General features: G+C 37.5%; 1 protein-coding gene across 3 annotated transcripts in view; it reads left to right on the forward strand.

Moving 5' to 3' along the window:
* The window catches only part of LOC137251463 (pleckstrin homology-like domain family B member 1), a 229,946-nt gene that overhangs the window by 22,876 nt on the left and 183,893 nt on the right, over positions 1-23,177 (forward strand). The window contains exon 2 of one of the 3 annotated variants that reach the window (XR_010953255.1): positions 6,297-6,403. The exons of 1 other annotated variant lie outside the window; for it this stretch is intronic. Coding sequence is in view for 1 of the 2 variants with exons in the window: in XM_067786083.1 (XP_067642184.1) it covers positions 6,597-6,620 (24 nt within the window). In the remaining variant the exon portion in view is untranslated. One more of the 3 variants, XM_067786083.1, reaches the window with a different exon arrangement.

Consider the following 23,177-nt stretch of genomic DNA (forward strand, 5'->3'; position numbering starts at 1 on the left):
CTGTGGTTCGAATAGCTCACTTTCGCATGCTTTCTTCCCCTGCCGAAATAAGATTATTATGTAGTATCCTATTTTGAATGAGATATGAAGAATAAATGCATTATAATGGCATTCAAAAATGATTCAAAAATCTCAACCAAAACGATTGAAATATATTCACGAATATGATCAGAAAATGACTATGAAAAGCAGTCAAATATTACTCTAAAACTATTAAAGCTCAATTTTACAATGATATCAAATATGAATAAAAAGCGTTTCGAAATAGGAATCATAAGTGATTATTCAAGAATAACCACATTTATGTTACATTTTTCTCCCGACGATACGTTAATTTTCGAACAGAAAATGCTTTTAAATTTTAACGTTTTTAATCATCTTGGGGTATGATATTTAAATATTTTTTGATCAAAATTTTCAAAAAATGCTGGCTGAGTTGGAGATTCGAGTTCAATACTCAGCTCTCGAGAAGCTAGCTGATGAAGAAGTGAAATTCAGAAACATGTCCTAGTAACCATCGCCGTTTGTAAACTTTGCTTCAATGTTAATTCCTAAATAGTTCTTAAATGATCCACAGTTTTGAAATAATTGAATTGGTCTCCAATGACAACTACATGTTAAAGTTAGCACGATCTACATCCGAGGAGGCTCTGGGGGCTTGCGAAATCACTACCGAGGGGCAACCTCGTTTGATTCATAAAGAAAATCAAATCGGTTTGAGTTACAAATAATATACCTCGTTTTTGATCACCCTAATGTACAGAACATGTGAATAAATAAGAGTCATACTACTTTTACTAATTACTATCGTCAGTTAATACAAAAATGCTTTCTTTGTTAAATTGCAGAAACTTTAGGTGCTACTTTTAATGGATTTCTTCTTCACTTGTCTCGGTGTTTATGGCCCCCATGATCGCAAATCCTCAAGTGTTCAGTTGTCGCTCAAATTTCACTTGACACATAGACGTATTTAAGTGCTTAATTGCTTCAAACCAGCTCCCATGACGTTATATATGTGTACCACTTGAGCTGACACTTCTGGTAGTCAACATATCTCGCTTCTTGTATATAATTTCTCACATACTTTGATGCTGCTTTCTTTAACCTAGAGTAGCCTATGATAAAGTCCTCTTCAAGTAAAAAAGAAGCACATGCAGGCACGTCATATGAAAAATGCATTTAGTGTAAATGCACAAATAAAGAAAGAATTAAAATTTAGAACAGACTAGACTAAACCCGGGATGCGCCCGCGAAAAATTTTCTTTCAAGTTCCATCACAAAAACAGTCCTATATTACTTCCAGGAACGTCTAGAATCACTATACAAAATTTCATGGCACTCCATGTTGTGGTTCAAAAGTCATAAGTGCCCAAACGAACAGACATTGAATTTTATAGATACAGAAGATTTAATTTTGGATATAGAACCTGCCGCATATTCCAAAAAGTTACTATAGCCTTTTTGTGGATTGCAAATGAGTTTCTTTTCTCATCACATGTGTTGGTTTGCAATGCCGTAGCATCACAACCAGACACACCTCTATCAAGTTATCAAAATGCACGCGACCGCTGTGAAAGAAATCAGCAATAGAATGAAAGACGCAGACACAATGAACTCGCCTATTGCGAGTGCGTAAGATTCTCAAATAGTTTGCCCCTACTTACACTGAAGTACAAATATTTGTACTTAAGAAAGGTCGGTACCACAAAGCCTGGGTGTCAGACCACTTTCCCTTGTCTTTGTTGATTTTCCGACAGGGTGGATAAATGATGTATATTGAAACGATTTTCCGTCATCCCTTGTCTAATTTGGTTTCGAGACAAACCAGTTTCGGCGTTTTGCCATCATCAGTGTCGATTTTCGTCTCGAACCCAAATTTGGCAAGGGATGGCGGAAAATCGTTCCACTTATGTCCTCTTCATACCGTCTTTGGATTTGCTGAGTGTTATGCCAGCCTTGAACGAAACACCATTCACACGAAATTTTGTATGTGAATGGGCAAGGCGAAATAAACTTCAATTGCTAAGCCTAAAGTTCCTGCATATTTACAAGTGCAACATCTTTAATGATTGTGGCTCCGTTAAAGCTCCGTAACACACGCAGTTTTTCTTAAAAATGCGTTTACCACAATCTTATGCATGATCAGTAGATTGCGTGTATTTTTATGGAGAACGGCAGATCGAGCGACATTAGCGCCATCTGACATTAAAAAGTAGCCAACTTTCGTTGCTAGCAAAGCATAAGAAGAATTTGACATTTTCTTTGGCTAAGGGTGCTTTCGCCATTTGCAAGTGAATTTATTTTTCCCACTCGTCGGTACCATGAACAAATGAACCAAGATCCCGCATTTCGGAGTTGTTGTATTCGTAATCGAATTTGAAAAAAAAGTTTGATGACGTAGCGCTTTTGAAATTTTTCGATTTATTACAGTTCTCTCATATTTCGCTCCCAGTGTTCGGAGTATTTAAAACTGTTACCTGAGTAAACGATTACGCCGGAGTAAAAATTAAATTTTCGGAGTATATTTTTTCTTCCTTTTTGTAAGCGGGCTAACAACTAACATCAAATTGATGTGGTTGCTTGGGAAATCCTTCGGTTGTGTTTTTGCCATGAAATGTTTCTTGGCAAAAAAGTTATCTGCCTTATCAGATGCACATGGAGTCTGCTTAAAACGTGCAGGATGACCAATTAATGCTCCCATTAGCACACCACAATCTGGAAGAAAAGTGGGCTCTATTTCCCCGGATATTTATCGCGAAAAAATATTATTATTATTATTTTCGGTTTACCATACATCTTTCATGTCCTTTTAATGACAGAAGGTTTCAAGACCGGGGGCAGATTCCTGTAGGAACGATAATGGTGACCTGGTAACTGACGTAAAGAGATACTTCGATCGCCGATGATGAAAAACACTCTAGGCACCCAACTATGGCGAAGTGAGAATGGCAATATCAATGCTAAAAAATCACAAGGTGCCAAGTAATGACGGGATACCCGCCGGGCTGTTCAAACATGGAGCCGCAGAGTTGGTATAACATAAAGAAGCAAAAAATGTGGGTCTTGCATTAAATGTGGATAAGACGAAATACGGGAGATTTATACTCCTATCCGTGATGTCGACGTCGAGTATCGAAGGAGGTATAGTGATGAACTGTATGAGCTTTTTGCAGATATGACAATAGTGCAGCGAATAAAAACAGAAAGCTTCGCTAGCTAGAACATGTTATGCGGATGAACGAATACGCTTCGGCAGTTTGTAAACAGAGGAAAGAGAAGACCTTCACTGAGTTGGGAGAGACAGTTGAAGGAAGTTTTGACCTCCCTTGGTGATCGCAATTGGCGAATGTTATCGCAAAACAGGGTTAGCTGACCTCACTGACTCAACGAATTTCATTTTTATATAAAACTACAAGAAGTGCTGTATGTATAATTTTGCAGGATTTACAGATCGCGCCCGGCCCCAATTTTACTTACATTTTACTCCTTCTATTCTAATTCAGTACGAAAAAAGTACAAAAACAGTGAGTAAAATGTGAACAAACATGTCTTAAGACACGAACAATGAAGCAAACAATCAGCTTTTCGTACGTATACAATGAAAACTTCAACCAAAATATATTAAGTAGTAATACTATTTAGATTTCAACTCGACCCAAAAAAAACTTTGAGATAAAAAATGTATTAGGAGGTAAGAGCGGAGCAAAATACTCCGATTCGAATAAAGTCTGAACACTGCGTCAGCCACAAAACAAGTTGTAAAAAGCGTGACGTCACGCCGAGAAAATTTATTTCACAGCCAACTATGATTTTTTGCTCTCTCATTTTTAATGCGGGATCTGTTTATTGGTTCATGCGTAGGTACTTTTCTAAAATCTTTCACAAATAAAAAACGCATATTAACAAATGAATAGGACACAAAATATGTTAGCAAGTATTTTTATACTCAGTTGAGCAGAGCTCACAGAGTATATTAACTTTGACTGGATAACGGTTGGTTGTACATGTATAAAAGAATCGAGATAGATATAGACTTCCATATATCAAAATCATCAGTATCGAAAAAAAAATTTGATTGAGCCATGTCCGTCCGTCCGTCCGTTAACACGATAACTTGAGTAAATTTGGAGGTTTCTTGATGAAATTTGGTATGTAGATTCCTGGGCACTCATCTCAGATCGCTATTTAAAATTAAAGATATCGGACTATAACCACGCCCACTTTTTCGATATCGAAAATTTCGAAAAATCGATAAAGTGCGATAATTTATTACCCAAGACGGATAAAGCGATGAAACTTGGTAAGTGAGTTGAACTTATTACGCAGAATAGAAAATGAGTAAAATTTTGGACAATGGGCGTGGCACCGCCCACTTTTAAAAGAAGGTAATTTAGAAGTTTTGCAAGCTGTAATTTGGCAGGAACGTTACTCCTATTACTATATGTATGCTTAATAAATATTAGCATAGCCCTCTTTAAAAAAAAAATTTTTTTTTTAAACTCAAATTTAAAAAAAAAGTTAATATCTTTACTGTATATAAGTAAATTATGTCAACATTCAACTCCAGTGGTGCATATGGTGCAACAAAATACAAAACTAAAAGAAAATTTCAAAATGGGCGTGGCTCCGCCCTTTTTCATTTAATTTGTCTAGGATACTTTTAATGCCATAAGTCGAAAAAAAATTTACCTATCCTTGTGAAATTTGGTAGGGGCTTAGACTCTAGGACGATAACTGTTTTCTGTGAAAAAGGACGAAATCGGTTGAAGCCACGCCCAGTTTTTATACACATTCGACGGTTTGTGCGTCCGCTCGGCCGTTAACACGATAACTTGAGCAAAAATCGATATATATTTATTAAACTCAGTTCACGTAATTATCTGAACTCACTTTGTATTGGTATGAAAAATGGTCGAAATCCGACTATGACCACAACCACTTTTTCGATATCGAAATTACGAAAAATGAAAAAAATGCCATAATTCTATACCAAATACGAAAAAAGGGATGAAACGTGGTAATTGGATTGGTTTATTGACGTAAAATACATATAACTTTAGAAAAAAATTTTGTAAAATGGGTGTGGCAACTACCATATTAAGTAGAAGAAAATGAAAAAGTTCTGCAGGGCGAAGTCAAAAGCCCTTGGAATCTTGGCAGGAATACTGTTCGTGGTATTACATATATAAATAAATTAGCGGTATCCTACAGATGATGTTCTGGGTCACCCTGGTCCACATTTTGGTCGATATCTCGAAAACGCCTTCACATATACAACTACCACCACTCCCCTTTAAAACCCTCATTAATACCTTTAATTTGATACCCATATCGTGCAAACACATTATAGAGTCACCCTGGTCCACCTTTATGGCGATATCTAGAAAAAGGCGTCCACCTATAGAACTAAGGCCCATTCCATTTTTAAATCTTCATTGTGATCGATTAATGGTTCTTTAACCTAATACGCCAATTACACGGCTCAAGTATCCTTGTGCCAAAAACCAATTTGCACAAGGATTTGACCGGTGTGTGCACTGGTTGCGCTATTTGCGCAGAGAACTGCGCTAAAATCAAAACGATTTTGATATTTACGCATGTCTGCAAATATTGCACATGCTTTTTTCTTGGTGTATGGTGAATCTTACACAGTTTACCTGTGGTTCCTGATAATATAACATCAGTAATTATTGCTTAAAAATCTTAATATCGAAGGCGTAAGGATCATCTCTAGCTTGTAACAGGAATTCACACAAATTTAATAATACAAAATAATTTTTTATACAATTAGAACACATGTTTCATTTGTTGCGCTAGTTGAAAAATGAATATTGCGCAGTGCTGCAATGAGTTGAGCTGGTCTTGCAATTAAAATATATATTTTATAAGTACAATGGAAAATAAACGCTTCTGGTGCGAGTTTTTCGACTTATACCGTGAATTACCAGCACTGTGGAAAATAAATAGTGATTTTTTATACAATTAGTGCCTTTTTTTATACAATTAAAACACATGTTTCATTTGTTGCGCTACTTTAAAAATGAATATTGCGCAGTGTTTTTGAGCCGTGTATGTCAAAATTTTCATTTGCACAAATTTCGTCGTTTTATATTTGCGCATGGTTTTTGTGTCATGTATGGACCGTCTAAGGATCGTGAAAATTTCATAACAATGAAGAAAACGTAAAAAATTACAAACATATTCCACAAAAAATAAGTCTCTTAGTCATAACGTATCCAAAACAATGAATAAAATCTACAAAAAGTTATTAAATTCACTAACTCAAATATTTTTAGGTTATGGATATGGCGAGAAACCAAAAACCAATTGGTTGGCTATGGTATGGTTATGGCGTTAGCGTTATGGTATGGCACCATTAATCGATTACATTGATTTCCATAAGGTACTTTCGATCAGCTGTTTTATCTGGTTATGGTTTTATGGTTATGTCACCATTAATTGGCCCTTTATCCGTCACCTGCCTGGCAGCATCTTCAATATGGCTACTTTTTAGTATTTTGGCAGCGTTTTGACAGCGTGTTCAATATGGCGGCGCATAGCGGCTATCTTCAGCGGGTGATAGAAAGACATACAGAATGAGACAGTCAATAAAAAATCAGGTGATCCATTCTATTTGTAATTTTGACGTTTATGCAGAAGTTATCACATTTGTCTTATCCTTATGGTATATCTTATGGTAGTCAGCTTTTCAATTTGTTTATTGAACACCTACTTATAATTAGCTTCTGTTCTTGCTTAAGGCTTGGTTTCCTCGGAAAACGGTGCCGCTATATTATAACCGCTAAAGAACGGTTGCTATACTCACCGTCATTAGCGGCACCGCTTTTTTGTAAAGCTGGACGAGGTTATCCAGCCGATTCCATCATGATATTTTTACTAAATTGATTCTTTTTCCCGATTTTTTGCTTGTTTTGTTTTTTTTATTTGTAAATAGATTTTCAATAATAAATTTAAAGTCTGAATATTTCTTTATTTTTGGAGATATTTGACAAAATAGTAACCGCTTTCAGAATAGCGGTGGTGTAAAACGTTGATGAACAAGTTTCTACCATCTTGACGGCCGTAATATTTTATGCCCTACCGCTGTATTACGTTAAGATGAGCTTCACCGTCTTCTTAAGCCTCCATTACTGATACTTAGCATAGACTTGACTTGACTTGGCGTAAACTTGGCAACTTAGCCACGATTATACTCCACTTGGCGCATACAATCTGGCATCATAATCAGCGTTGAAATTTATTTTTAAATAAATGTCAATTTGTATAACAAAATGTCAAAATGAAATGGAAATAAACAAATGGCAACTCAAAATGTAAACGTCACTTAGAACTTACATAGAAAATTAAAATTCAACAAACTTCTAAGTGAAGTTAAGTGTTGCTAAGTTTTGAGTAATCAGTAACATGCAATGTTCATTAACAGAACTGTAAGTGACAGTTCTCAGGCCAAGTCAAGTCTATGCTAAGTATCAGTAATGGGCCCTTTAGTTTCCACGTAATTACTTTTATATTCTATTTGACAACGTACTCTTCCGCTATGTAGCGGCCGGTATATAGCCTCACCGCTTTCGAGGAAACCAAGCCTTCACTCTCTCTTATATCTTTTGTCAAAAAAACAAAATTGTCATAGAATAAAGATTATTTGTAACTGTAACAAAAAAAGTAGAACCGAAAGCAGGCGACTCTCGACATTACCCTGAACGAATATAACAAATTTTACATTCGTACCATGCCTTAAAGAACAGAACTTTTAGTAGAGATGTTTGTTCGCTCGTACGATTTCTCTCCAATGGGTTGTTGACTGTTGGCATTTATTTTCCTAAACAATATGTAAATATGCCCTTTATTTTTGATTTTTGCGAAGTATTCACATTGCGATTACTTACATACATTAATAGCAGCAAAGAAATATGTAAAATGTTGAACCAAAGTTGGCACTTCCACTTTGCAGTGTGTCTGCCAACTGGCAAAGTTAATGGACGCTCAAAACGCTAAAACGAAGCTATATGTGTACATACTTTGACTGCTTCCAGTTGGAAAAGTGTCTTCGCTTCTTTAAATTCCGATAACGTTTTTTCTTCTTTCAGTAAATTCGTGAACCCTCCATTATAAAATATAGTACAATTTTTATTTTTTTTTTAATTTAATATAAAGGCCTCGCTCATTCACAATGATTAAGTCATGCATATTTATGTCATGTGTAAAACTTTTACGCAGCTGCGTTTATGGCTAAATATGTAAGCTATTGAAGCAAATAAATGAATGGAAGTATTTAATTTATGTCGCTCACACGAATTGGCTGGAGGTTATTTAGAACCTTAAGCTGGAGACATTGGTGCTTTATCGGTAACAGTATCGGTAACCTTTTAACAGCTGATTCGACCAACCTTATGAACACCAATGCAATCGATTATTGGTGCCGCTAAGGTCGTAACCGTATTGTAGCCAACCAATTGGGTTTTGGTTTACCGTCGTAACGATAAACAGCTGATTACGTTAGTGATACGGATACAGCGATACGACATACGGCACCAATGACTCCAGCTTTAATAAGACCAATTTAACAATGCAAATATTTCTATTAGAATGTATTAATCCATACAAGGGAAGTAAATATTAGCGGCAATTAATTTAAATGGTATGGTCCGTAGTCGAAAATTAAACCTACACTCTACGACTTAATGATGTATGATAATTTATAATAATTTCGTCTCGAATAATCAATATTAGGTCAAGTTTGCTGCAAAGTCAGAGGGGCATACTTAGGCCAGTTGGTTAATTGTGAAACCATTGGTAAAAACTCTATCCCTCCTCAACGGCCCATGCACCCGTTTTTAAGATGGTAGCAGAAAAAAGTGTACCAAATACCTAATTCTGTTGCTCTTTGGGCTCACGTGTAGAGTTGTTCCCCTTATTTACATACATATATAGACCACCTGGACCTCATCATTGGCTCTCTACCGCTATTCGGCTCAGAGTTGTGATGAATCCTGTAAATATTTTCATCGCCAAGGGTTTATTTCCAAACGACTTTCTCTTAGGAGTGGCACGCTTCGAATTATCAGAGTTCACAGCGAAGCTAAACGAGAGGCCCCGAATAGTGCTCATCCCTTTACTATTGCTGTGATGCGTCGCATTATTAACATCCTTATAACTAATTCCCTTCCATGCTTAAGACATTTCGACTCAGTGCTGCTTTCCAGGAGCGGATATGAAGCCTTCGAAGAAAGGAGGCCATGTTAGTTTTGATGTATGTATGTTTTAGTGAAGCATGCGTACAGATATCGGGCGCAAAAACATTTTTAACAGCACGTACCACCATCCTAATTGCGGTGGACGCGGAAGCTGTCATATGTCCTGCTAAGAATTAAACGGAACTTGGACAGCTGTGGCATTAGCACACCAGCCATTTCTGGAACTTGGAGAGGCCTTAGAGTACACATACTCTGCCGTCCTAGTGAGCGCGGCCCATCTGTCTAAGTTTTGGGTCTTATTCAGTTTTGACATCTTTTGCGGGATGTGACACAAATTTACTATATATGTATATAGTATACGGGCCAAGAGCTTTAACTCCCTCATCTGACATTACTTTTCAGGAAAATAATGAGAGATAAAACTTGGGTTACTTTGTCGATTTCTTCGTTGATGGTCAAATCAAAAAAATTATTCGTTGTTAACGGTCAGTGATCTAGGTTTTATATGACTAAGTTTTAAATCAATTTAACCTTCATTAATTGATGAGTTGCGAAGTTGGAATTTAATATGGGTTCTCAGTCGTCAACCCTTACGAAGTACAAAATACAGAAAAAATATATAAGCTCGAAACTTAATTAAATTCATAAGCTGTGCTCTCAGCTGAATACCAAACGGCCCTACACATTTGTTATACAAATATTTATGCAAACTATGTATGACTTTGTCTTTTTTCTTTGCTCTTCCTCGACTGCATTAGATTTGTTGACTGTAAATATTAAAGCTCTTCAAAATGTTTCAGTCTTTACTCATTGTTTATGACTGTGAGTCAATAGTTTTGTTAGAGCAGTCGTACTTGGCCAGCGCATTGCCCCCATTTAACTGACCCGTATTTTCATACATATGTATGTACATATGAACATTTTTATGTATAAAGCCATGCAAAAACTTACATCTTATATAAGACTTATTTCCTTTAATGAAAAGATTTAAACTGCTTTTCTAGGTGCAGAAGGGAGCATTGCCAATAGAAAGGTCGTAACTTAAAAGTTTTGTTAACACGAGCGTATCTGAGCGAAGACAACCTTTTTAACCGGTGTCCTGAGATACGACGACTGTTATAATGACTTCGCTGAGATACGAGCCTTTTAATTGATACGTCCTTGTTAACAAAACTTTTTTATAAAAATAGGTCATATGATTTAATTAATGGGTAAACAGTTGTATATAGCCGCTGACTGGTCCTCGTGTCTAGTTTCTCCAAGATCTTACTATATAAGCTTTTGTGGTTCGGCGACCGACTAGCTCTTTTTTTAAATTTTTATTATTTTTTATGTCAGTGGACCGTATATTTTTTTGAATTTTATTTGTTCTTTTAGAAGAACAGGGAGTGCTGAACACATGTTACACCTTGGAATGTATTTCATTGATCACGTATGGCACTGAATGACAAACTTCCTCAATATGCTGTAGAAACCCCCACTGTTGCACCTTATACAAATGTATGTATTCATTGGGGGAATGGTTGGTCTGAGGTATTGGCTGTGCAGTGAGCTACCTCATTTTGCTATTGGAGCCACCTATTTGGGATAAAAAACTTAAACTATCTCTTGAGATTATTTCACAAACCAGTTGAGAACTTCAAGCGCTTTCAACAGTTAAGAAACCAAACGAAAGAATTTTTCTTTAGGCATTTAAACAGTTACTATACGTTGTCTGCTGGTCCATTCAGGCCTATTCTTTTCAAGCCACGACCGTATTCATTTGTTTTGAGCTCATATATTTGATTGTTATGAATTTTTTGATGTGTGAAAAATAGAAAACGAAAGAAAAAAAAGAAGGTAAAAGAGAAAAGGAGAGGAAAGAGGAAAAGATAAAAATCGTTATCGATGAGCTACCTGATTGCTATCGAGCATTTATGGGCGTATTGATTGCTTCATCGACAAGCAATCTATATTTTTTAGACAACTATTATTTTTTCGATAACAAATCGATAACTTCTCGTTAATAAACTGATATACAATAATGTACCGATAACACTTGCCGTCGATAACATTATTGGTTTGTGCCATTAGAATCTGATAATACTTCTGAACGCTTCTAAAAGATTCCAAAATATTCCAGAAATGATCCCGAAATAGTAGCTAACATAAACTCGAAGTTACCTCGAAATGACTCTGGAATGATCCCAAGGTGATGCCATAACGATCTCAAAATAGTCCCGAAATGATCCCGCAAATGATCTAGCAAACATTACTACAAAAGTCTCGAAATTATCCCAAAGTTATCCCCGAACAGTCCAGCAATAATTTCACAATGGCGCTGGAAATAGTTTCTGCATAATTCCAAAAATATACGATCGGGAGGTAGTATGATTTTTATTGTTTACATTTTGAGGAATAACAATTACTTGCAAATCCTCGAACCTTAGGGAAACTGCAGGTTTGTGCATACCCAGATCCTGAAGCAAGTTCCCGAAACATTCTTAAAGCTAGACCACACAATATCGCCCTTTGCTGGGACAACAAATTTTGGACAACGATCCCAGAGAGGAGCGAGTGGGCAAATTGCATGGGGCGGAAGTTAGGAATCTCCGTTTTCACGGAAGGCTCTAAACTGAATAACGTAGTTGGCATTGGAACATTCTCAAGGAAGCTCAAGAGCCTACGTTTACCAAACCAATGCAGTGTTTTTACAAGCTGGGCTTATATTTCTCTGGGAAGTTGCTCGTTATCTAATTAACCTGCCAGTGACTAACTCTGTTTCCATTTTTTCTGACAGCCAATCTGCCATAAAATCCCTGCAATGAAGTGATATATCGTCACTAGTGGTAGTGCAGGTAAACTCTAAACAAGCTAGCTGCTAAGTGCAGCCTGATCTTAATATCTATGGATTCAAGGCCACAGTAGCATCTCGCGGAAATGGAACCGACATGTAGTTCCATGCAAATCTGGGTCAAGCTGGACGAAAACAGGTCGCAATCGGTCAAACTTCTCAATCGCCTCTCTATTAGCCTATTAGTGGGTCTTCCAACAGTTCACAAGTCTTATGGGCTTCCATGGTGCTCATATAGGCCTGCAAATAAATAAACTCTGCCGCTGCTGCAGGGACGAGGGGGAGATAGAAATCGTAGAGCATTATCTATGCCATTGTCCCGCCCTGTCGAAGACCAAGTGCCGAGGTCTCCACAGACACTCCTTTAGGTGCCTTGCGAAGCTAGAATCCGAAATTATAAACGACATTCTACGATACAGCAGGCACTGGTTTAGCTTCATGGGAGTATGAACAAATTTTTACAGAAAGGAAATAAGGACTCCCTCGTGGTATCACAGCGGGCCACAGTGGAATACGTGAGTCTCCGCCTTGGCTATCGGTTAGTATCCGTGATAAACCGAATTGCTTTTTCTAGTTAAGCGTTGAATGCAAACTCAAAAATATTGTATAACTGAAAGGTGGCAAGCAGCGGAGCGTGATGTTCTTTATGTTTTCTGTTACACCGTATTTTGCTAGGGACTTGTGCCATTGTCTTGGACATACCTAAACAAAATTGTACTCACTTGAGAGCCTTACAGAAATACCTACGCATAGTATGGATACATGCATAATACGGTTGATAAAGGGCAATTAAACACCAAATGAAAAAGTGAGCGAGTGTACATAACCTAAATCACAGGATTGGTTCCTGTTCTATGAAAACGTGAAAAGTGTATCGATTTCTTTTCACTCTATCTTTTCATCTACAAAGTTAGCAATTTCCGTTTTTCCTTTGTTGTACAAACCAAAACGTTTATTATGAACAATAAACACGTGAAAAAGTTCCATTTCACTACAGAACATTTTGAGAAAATCCTAAATGCTATGAAACCAGGAAAACCCTTCCCTATCATGTTTTCACAAAACCAAAATGGAGAAGAAGATTCAATCGTTTAAGCTCGGAACTAATTCGGCTAGCCTTAATGTACATATTGTAATGAATTTAGGGAAAATTCCGTTTATTCCAAATCTTCTGGAAACGTTCGAATCGCTAAGCTGTTGAATAAATAACTCCAATATTCAATAATGCAAAATGGTCTTTATTAGACTACTTTGAGAGTACTTCACAATAACACTTATACTTCACTTCGCAACTGATAGCGTGCTTAAATCAAACATGGCTCAACTTGTGCTGCTTTTATACTCTCGATTTCCTCGTTCACCCATTTCTCCTAAGGTCTAGTAATTTCGCGAATTTCATGCTTGGTTACCAGTCATATACATGTATATTTGTAGTTTGTAGCCATATGCGTGTGTATATGTGAGTACTACTTCGACTGATGATTACATGGGTTTGTATCTCTCCGTTGCCTTGTATGCATGTATGTAAATGATGATTGATTTGTTTACGTACATACGAGTGGCTGCTTAGTATCGGCTTAGTGATGCTGGTACACTTAGTGATGCTAATATTCGTCACAATATTTTAGTTATTCTTAACTGTTAATTTATTTTCATTATGATTTTCTTTATTTACTTTTGTTTTGCATTTTTAATTAATGATTGAATGAAGTCAGTCAGCGCTTTGCAGAATGCATAAATTGCAGCTTTGTTTGTTACGTCTCTTACATTTCTTTGTAAGCAAAAAAATTGTACTGTAAATGACATCATTTTGCAAATCGGGTACTGATGAAGTGAATTTTTAATTGCATGACAAAAAAATGTTGCGCACACATTCATTTACGCACAGTTGTAAGTCGAAAATAGCAGCAACAGATTTTATCTGCAATTTTTTTCATTTGTAAGAAAAAATGTTAGTGAATTTTATAACGAAAACTGTGGAGAACAATTTTAAAAAACGTTTTTGAATTCGAAAGTTCCAAAAAATTTTAACAAAAAAAACTTCATACAAATTTTAACTAGTACTCAGTAAGATTTGACAGGCGTCATAAGGTTAATTTCCCCTCAGGAAGATATTGGATGGATTGGTCAGGGTGCAAAGCAAGGACGTAATTTCATTCTACGCCGGCGGTTTCAAGATGGACTGCGGCGTGGGAGCGGGTATCTTCTGCGAACATCTTAAGGTGTCACTGTCCGTTCGTCTACCCAATGTTGCTAGTATATTCCAAGCGGTAGTTCTGGGTATAGAGGTGTACTCTCCTATCGCAGGACTCGGTGGAGGGTGGGAGGTGTGAATTTACTCAAATAGCCAAGCAACGCTCATGGAGCTCAACTACCACCTCACTTAGTCCAAGGCCGTCAGCAGCTGCAAGAGGTCGCTTCAAGCCGCAGATAACTTCGCAAACATAACCCTTATATGGGTAGCTGGTATCAAGGACACGGGGGGCTACGAGAAGGCAGACCAACTTGCAAGCGCAGGGACACTGATGGAGGCGGCCGAGATGCATCATCCACTTACATCAGTCAAAAGAAATACACATAGCAGATTCATGGAATTAGCAGTCTCCAACTGGTATTCCTCCTGGACACTTGCAAGATAACCAAGCAAACCTGACCCAATTACGATAGTAAGAGAACAGAAGACCTACTAAATAGGTCAAGGAAAGAAATCTTTATCACCACTGCCACAATCACGGGCCACTTGCCGCTTGGCATGCACGCTAAGATAATAGAGATCCCTTTTAACAGCGTTTGCAGGACCTGCGGCGAGCAGGGCAGCAAAGAAACGGGTGCGCACTACCTGTGTGTATGCCCAGCTCTAGCACACACTAACTATCTAACAATGGGAACTTAAGGAAGTAGCGAAATTCTCCGTAAATAGTACGAGAGGTGTACTGAAAAGCTATACTAAATCAGCAGCAACTGGTTCCAGGAGAAATGTGCATCAAAATGGCGCCCCGTACGCTACTTGGGCTCAGATCTCTGCTATCCGGGCGGCACAGTAACCAACCAACCAACTAGGATTTGCAGATCCTTTTTCAATACACAGATTTGCAGTTCAATCAATTTCATATAATTTTAATTTATTTTGGTTGAATAAAAAATAAGCTTTAGTGAATTCTATAAAAAAAACTTAATACAAATTTTAACTGGGAAGTATAAGGTTGTTTTAAAGTACGCAGTTTTTAATTCAGCCAATATAATTCTCACGGCGTACAAGTTTCAAGTCCATAGCAACTCGCAATGGCCGGCCTGTTCAGCAATCAAACCTGAATCAGAAACCAGAGATCGCAAATAACAGCTCCTTAAACCGACACTTTCAATTAAAACAGTTATTTAATGATTACTCGTTAAATAATTCTTAAATACGGGTACAGCTGGTATCCGCTTCTCACTGAGAAGGACCGTTATCAAACAAAATAAAGGGAATGATCAGTGATGGAGAGAAACCGGTTACCTAATAAACATCGTTTAAAAAAACTAAGCAACACGCAAATATGCCGTATTTAACACATTTTTTTATTTCGGAGGATAAGCCGGACTTTTACTTTGGCCTTAAAACACTTTTTTAATTTTTATTTCCGGACTTTTACTTTTAAAAGTCCGAGTTTAACTAGTTTTATCGGACTCAAAAAATAAAAATACTGATTTTACTTTTATATGTGGACTTTTATGGAAAAAGTTCTAAAAATAAAAAGGATGCATGATTCGAGATGATATTGCTATAGGGATACCTGGGAACTCAAACATTTTCACCTAGGACAATTTTTTGACCAGGATTTTTCGACTCCGAAATAAAAAAATAATTATTTTCCGTACCTAATTTAAACACGCTATTAGTTGCGAAGTGAAGTATAATTGTGAAGTACTCCCAACGCAATCTAAATAAAGACTAATAGTTTACAATACTGAACATTGGCGTGATTTATTCAACAGTTTAGCGATTCGAACGTTAGCACAAGGTTTCAAATAAGCGGAATTTCGCTAAATTCGTTACAATACCATTGCCGAAACCTATTGGGTCGGAAAATAACAGAAAAAATTTCAAAAACTAACATATCTCACTGAAAAATCAACTTTTATTTTGGATATCGGCTGTTAATCGTGATAAACCGAATTGCTTACCTGGTTAAATCTCTGCAGCACATGTGAAAATATTCTTTAGTATTATGTATGTAAATTAAATTTTTTCTCTAAATTTCAATACATTTGAATCATATATGTAATATGTACTCATATATTGCCACTAAAGGCTAGGTACACTCACAAACATCAGAGTACCGATAACAGTGCTGTTTAAATGTTTTTGTTTTTGTATTCAATAATCGAATGTACCTAACTTTATTTTTTTTCTTGTCACGCTTATGCTTTCACAATCACATAAATTTTGTAGGCTGTCTTGTTTTGATTTCGAATTCAAAATTGCGAGCATTTTCTATCATAAAGAACTTACCAATCATACATTTTAATCAAACTATTTATTTAAGGCATTAATATTTTATCGCTACGGAAATTATTTGTTATAAATATTCGATTTCAAGCGACTATTCTTGGCAATGAAAAGTGATAGTTAGTTTCCGAATGAAACTTTTCGAATAACTGTCAAGCCAACCTAATAAAACCGCACTGCGTTTTTTTAGCGCACGCAAACAACCGGCGTTTTTTGCCCTAATCCAAATAAGTATGCGTTGCGACAATGTAAAGCATGTGTGCAAACGTCAAATCTAAATGTCACGCAGAACAAAAATTGGAAATCGAGGTAGGTTTTCACGCAGCAAATTCAATTTGGGTTGCTCTCATACAAGTTGTATGTGCATGTGACATTTTTGACAGAAAATTACAGGCATGCTTAACCAACGAACCGATATCATTTCGTTACGATAATTAACGTTAATAAACGAAACGAAATGACTTCGTTTCGTTTGTTAACGTTGATTATCGTAACAAAATGATATCGGTTCGTTGGGTAAGCATGCCTGGAAAATGGCTTGCGTGCGTTTATATTAGGTTGGCTTGTGTGAAAGCGGTAAAAAACAAAAAATGGAGCACTCTAATGCATTAAATGCCAGCTTAACACCTACATGCAAGTAGTTTGAGCCGCATTTTTTTTATTAAACTTTTGAATTAATTTTGATTTAAGTTGTTTTGAAGTTTTTTTAGACTAAAGTAAGCAATTCTATTAACAAAAAAATTACGATAATAATAGTTGCAACCTACACCAACACCCGCATCCAACAAAAAGTTGAACGCTAAGTACAATAATGTAAACCGTTATGTCTTATCTCATAAATTAGCAATAATCTAATAACACGACGAAGATCAAGAGCTCATTTATGAAATGTATGCCATTTAGCCGGCAAATTTTAATTGCATTGTCTGTGTGTATGAATTTACACTTTCGATTATTTTTGGCACGTTTATTTAGCACATTTTGAGTTCATGCAGTACATACTTAGTAATTTGGGATAATAATTTTTAATCGGCTGCATAACGAGACTCTTCAATTCAATATATCGCTGGGTTGAGTATATATTGTGACGAATATTAGCATCACTAAGTGATACCAGCATCACTAACCTGATACTAATCAGCCACTCGTATGTACGTAAACAAACCAATCATCATTTACACACATACAATGTACATACAAGGCAACGAAGAGATGCTCGCAAACACATGTAATCATCAGCCGAAGTAGTACTCACTCATACACCTGCATATGGCTATAAGAGAAACATAAACTGCAAATATACATGTATATGTCTGGTAACCAAGCATGAAGTTCACGAGATTACTAGACCTTAGGAGAAATGGGGGAACGAGGAAACCGAGAGTATAAAATCAGCGCAAGCTGAGGCATGACTAATCAGTTTTGATTTAAGCACGCTATTAGTTGTGAAGTATAAGTGTTATTGTGAAGTAGTCTCAAAGTAGTATAATAAAGATCATTTTGCATTATTGAATATTGGAGTTATTTATTCAACAGTTTAGCGATTCGAACGTTAGCAGAAGGTTTGAAATAAGCGGGGAATTCCCCAAAATTCTTTACAATAGTTTACCCTGATGAGCGTAATGCCTGATTCAATGATTTTTTCTGCAAAATTTCCTCGCAGCATGATAGGAAGGTTCAATTCATACTACAAATTCAGTCTTAATAATGAAACATATCCCATTGAGATTAACCTGCCCCGAAATACATATGTTCGTTTAAAGTTCTTGGTTCCGGTGGTTCTTCTACTAATAAAGAATACGCTTATTCTGTAGCAACGGCTTTGGTGAATGGCGGAAGGTAAAATACTAATAATCTTATAAGCAAAGATGGATGTGCGTGTGTTTTATAGGCGTCCAAAGTATCCAACCGATCGTTTCAAAATGTTCAGGGTAGGTTCACGTGGTCGCACGGGTTTCTTCTGGCTATATACAATTTTGTAAAAGGGGGTGGTGCCACGCCCACAACGAATAGAAATTAAATTTTGTCGAAAATCCAAGTCTGCTTGCCTCAAACCATTTATAATTGAGTATATGTACCTATATATGAATCTGTATGTGGAAAAGTGGGCGGTGCCAGCGCGGTGGTACAAAATATCTTTTTTCATAGAAATTAAAGAGCAAGTATTATAAATAAAAACAAGTAAGGAAGGCTAAGTTCGGGTTAACCGAACATTACATTCTCAGCTGCCAAATTACAGCTTGCAAAACTTTTAAATTGCCTACTTTTAAAAGTGGGCGGTGCCACGCCCATTGTCCAAAATTTTAATAATTTTCTATTCTGCGTCATAATGTCAACCCACCTTCCATGTTTCATCGCTTTATCCGTCTTTCGTAATAAATTATCGCACTTTTTCGGTTTTTCGAAATTTTCGATGCCGAAAAAGTGGGCGTTGTTATTATCCGATTTCGTTCATTTTAAATTGCAATCTTGGATTCGTGCGCAGAAACTTACATACCTAATTTGATTAAGATACCTCAAAATTTACTCAAGTTATCGTGTTTACGGACAGACAGACGGACGGACGGGCATGGCTAAATGAATTTCTTTTTTCGCCCAGATTATTGATATATAGAAGTCTATATCTATCTCGATTAGTTTATTACGTTACGTACCCCGTATGCGAACAAAATTAATATACTCTGTGAGCTCTGCTCCGCTGAGTATAATGAATGTGTGTGTGTGACCTATGCGCGTCCAAAGTACTCAACCGATCTTGAGAAAAATTTTACAGTAGGTTCACGTGGTCACTCAGTATTTTTCTGACTATATGAAATTTTGTAAAAGTTAGCGGTGTCAGGCTCCTATTTGCAAATATTTAAATTCGCTTTAGCTCCGTATTATTTAAAGCAGATATGCAATATTTCAATATCAAAAAAGTATTTGGTAGAGGTAGATGGATAGATATGAAAGACGAAGTAAGAGCGAAAGAGCTGCTAGGAATGAGTGGGAGTGAAGCAAACATTTTTAATTCGCTATATTTGGTATATATATTCCGTATAAGGGGTTATTTGGGCGTGAAAGGTATAGTGTGAGTGAAAGTATGGTAAGAATGAGTGAAATTGGGAATGGAAGTCGGAATAGAAGGGAAACAAAAATTTAAATTTGCTAAATCTAGGTAATTATCTGAAGGGGGTATACAATATTTGATATATTAATTCTATGTATGGGGTTATTCAGGTCGAAGATGGCTTGGGAGTGGGCATGGAAACGCGAATTTTAGGGGGGAATGAGAGTACGAATGAAACAAATATTCAAATACGCTATATCTTCGTAATTATTTAAAGTGGGGATGCAATTGGCATTTATGTAGATGCTATAAATTTGTTCTATATATGAGGTAATTTAGGTGGGAGAAATAGAGGGCGTGGAAGTGAGAGTGGGAGTGCAACAAAATTGTAAATTAGCGATATCTCCGTTATAATTTGAAGACGTTGTTCTGCCCTAAATTAGGCCTATCTGCATACATTTTAATAAGCTTTTTGTTTTATTCACTCCTCACCCATCTTTTTCGCTTCATCTATCTCCATCTTCGTCTCATTCTATCTCTTTCTCAATCTCCTTCTCTCTTTTCTCTTCTCTCAATTTCTTCTCATTCTTCTCCATCCCTTATTTATTGCCTGTCCCAGAGGGTCGTATGTATTTTATTCCAGTCCCAGTCCCAGACCCACTCCGAGTCTCAGTCCCAGTCCCAATCCGATTCTCAGTCCCAGTCCTTGCCGTAATCTCAGTCCCAGTCCGTCTCTGGATAATATATTACCCTCTACTAAAGCACTCATCAACAGCTTTCATTTGTTATCCATATTCTATAAACACATTCTAGAGGTACTCGGGTCCACGTTTCGGCATATATCTCGAGACCCTGTACGTCGATCGCAACCAAACCTATGTAGTAATGTGCTATACTTGATATCATTCGCTATAATATTTTTATACCTTTCATGAAAATGAAATGGTATATTAATTTCGTCACGAAACCGAAAATTGTAAGTCCTTAAAGGAAAATAGATAGATCCACCATTAAGTATACCGAAATAATCAGGTTGAAGAGCTGAGTTGATTTAGCCATGTCCGTCTGTCCGTCTGTCTGTTTGTATGCAAACTAGTCCCTCAATTTTTGAGATATCTTGATAAAATTTGGTGAGCGGGTGTATTTGGGTGTCCGATTAGACATTTGTCGGAACCGACCGGATCGGACCACTATAGCATATATCCTCCATACAACCGATTTTTCAGAAAAAGAGGATTTTTGTAATATCTTAGATTGAAGCTTCAAACTTCACCATATATTTTCGTATATTGCACATATTGTTGCCTGAAAAAATTGATGAGATCGGTCGTATATATAGTATATATCCCCCACAACCGATTGTTCAGATAAGGAACTTTTCGTAATTACTGCCCTATTTTAGGAGCTAGAGGCTTCAAATTTCAACGAATGCTTACGTATATAGCATATATTGTTGTCTGAAAAAATCATAAAGATCGGTGGTATATATAGTATATATATGGTGGTATATATAGTATATATATATAGTATATATATATAGTATATATATATAGTATATATATATAGTATATATATATAGTATATATATATAGTATATATATATAGTATATATATATAGTATATATATAGTATATATATATAGTATATATATATAGTATATATATATGGTATATATATGTATATATACTAGCCTTTACCCGTTGCCCCGTCCGCAAGGAGAAAATTAAATATATGGGATATTCATGTTGGCCTGCTTATCAATTTATCTGTTTAAAAAGATGTTTCTGTCTAATACATTTTATTTTTATAATTGAGTAAAAAAGGGCTAAATGAGCTGATAACCTGATAGGATCCCCAAATGATCCCGAAATTATCGAAAAAAATCCACGAAATGACCCCGACGCTATCGCGGACAGATTCCGAAAACCATCTAGTAATGCCACGGAAGAGTCTCCAAAAATTCCCGGAATAGTCCCAAAAAACCCGAAGTGACAACGATACGATTCTAGACTTATCCAGAGAACCACAAAGAAATGATGCTTGAAGGGTACCAAAATGATCCCGGAAAATTTCCGAAATGACCCTGCCGGGCTCCCGGACGGTCCACAAAAACCATCCAGAAAATATCCAGGAAGGGTCCCTAGGGGATCCACGACGGATCCCGAAAACCATCCAGAAATGATGCCGGAAGCGTCCCCAAATGATCCCGTATTAGTCGAGAAAAATTCCCGAAATGACCCCGACGGGATCCCGGACGGATCCTCAAAACCATATAGAAATGATGCCGGAAGGTACCCCAAAGGATCCCGAAATAGTTCCGAAATGAACCTGACGGGATCCCGAACGGATCCCGTAAACCATCTAGAAATGGTGCCGGAAGGTATCTCAAATGATCCCGAAATGACCCTGACGGGATCCCGGACGGATCCCGAAAACCATCTAGAAATGATGCCGGAAGGTACCCCAAATGATCCCGAAATAGTCCCGAAATGACCCCGACGGGATCCCAGACGGATCCCGAAAGCCATCCAGAAATGATGCCTAAAGCGTCCCCAAATGATACCGTATTAGTCGAGAAAAATTCCCGAAATGACGCCGACGGGATCCCGGACGGATCCCGAAAACCATCTAGAAATGATGCCGGAAGGTACCCCAAATGATCCCAAAATAGTCGCGAAATGACCCCGACGGGATCCCGGACGGATAGCGAAAACCATCCAGAAATGGTGCCGAAAGCGTCCCCAAATGATCCCGTATTAGTCGAGAAAGTCCCGAAATGACCCCGACGGGTTCCCGGACGGATCCCGGAAAGCATCCAGATATGATGCCGAAAGGGTCCCCAAATGATCCCGTATAAGTCGAGAAAAAGTCCCGAAATGACCAAGACGGGATCCCGGACTGATCCCGAAAACCATCTAGAAATGAAGCCGGAAGGTACCCCAAATGATACCGAAATAGTCCCGAAATGACCCTGACGGGATCCCGGACGGATCCCGAAAACCATCTAGAAATGAAGCCGGAAGGTACCCCAAATGATCCCGAAATGACCCTGACGGGATCCCGAAAACCATATAGCAATGATGCCGGAAGGTACCCCAAATGATACCAAAATAGTCGCGAAATGACCCCGACGGGATCCCGGACGGATACCGAAAACCATCCAGAAATGGTGCCGAAAGCGTCCCCAAATAATTCCGTATTAGTCGAGAAAAAGTCCCGAAATGACCCCGACGGGTTCCCGGAAAGCATCCAGATATGATGCCGAAAGGGTCCCCAAATGACCCCGTATAATTCGAGAAAAAGTCCCGAAATGACCCAGACGGGATCCCGGACTGATCCCGAAAACCATCTAGAAATGAAGCCGGAAGGTACCCCAAATGATACCGAAATAGTCCGGAAATGACCCTGACGGGATCCCGAAAACCATCTAGAAATGAAGCCGGAAGGTACCCCAAATGATCCCGAAATGGTCCCGAAATGACCCTGACGGGATCCCGAAAACCATAAAGCAATGATGCCGGAAGCTACCCCAAATGATCCCGCATTATTAGAGAAAAAGTCCCGAAATTACCCCGACGGGATCCCGGACGG

Source organism: Eurosta solidaginis, chromosome 4, assembly GCF_040869045.1.
Source record: "Eurosta solidaginis isolate ZX-2024a chromosome 4, ASM4086904v1, whole genome shotgun sequence".
Classification (NCBI taxonomy): Eukaryota; Metazoa; Arthropoda; class Insecta; order Diptera; family Tephritidae; genus Eurosta; species Eurosta solidaginis.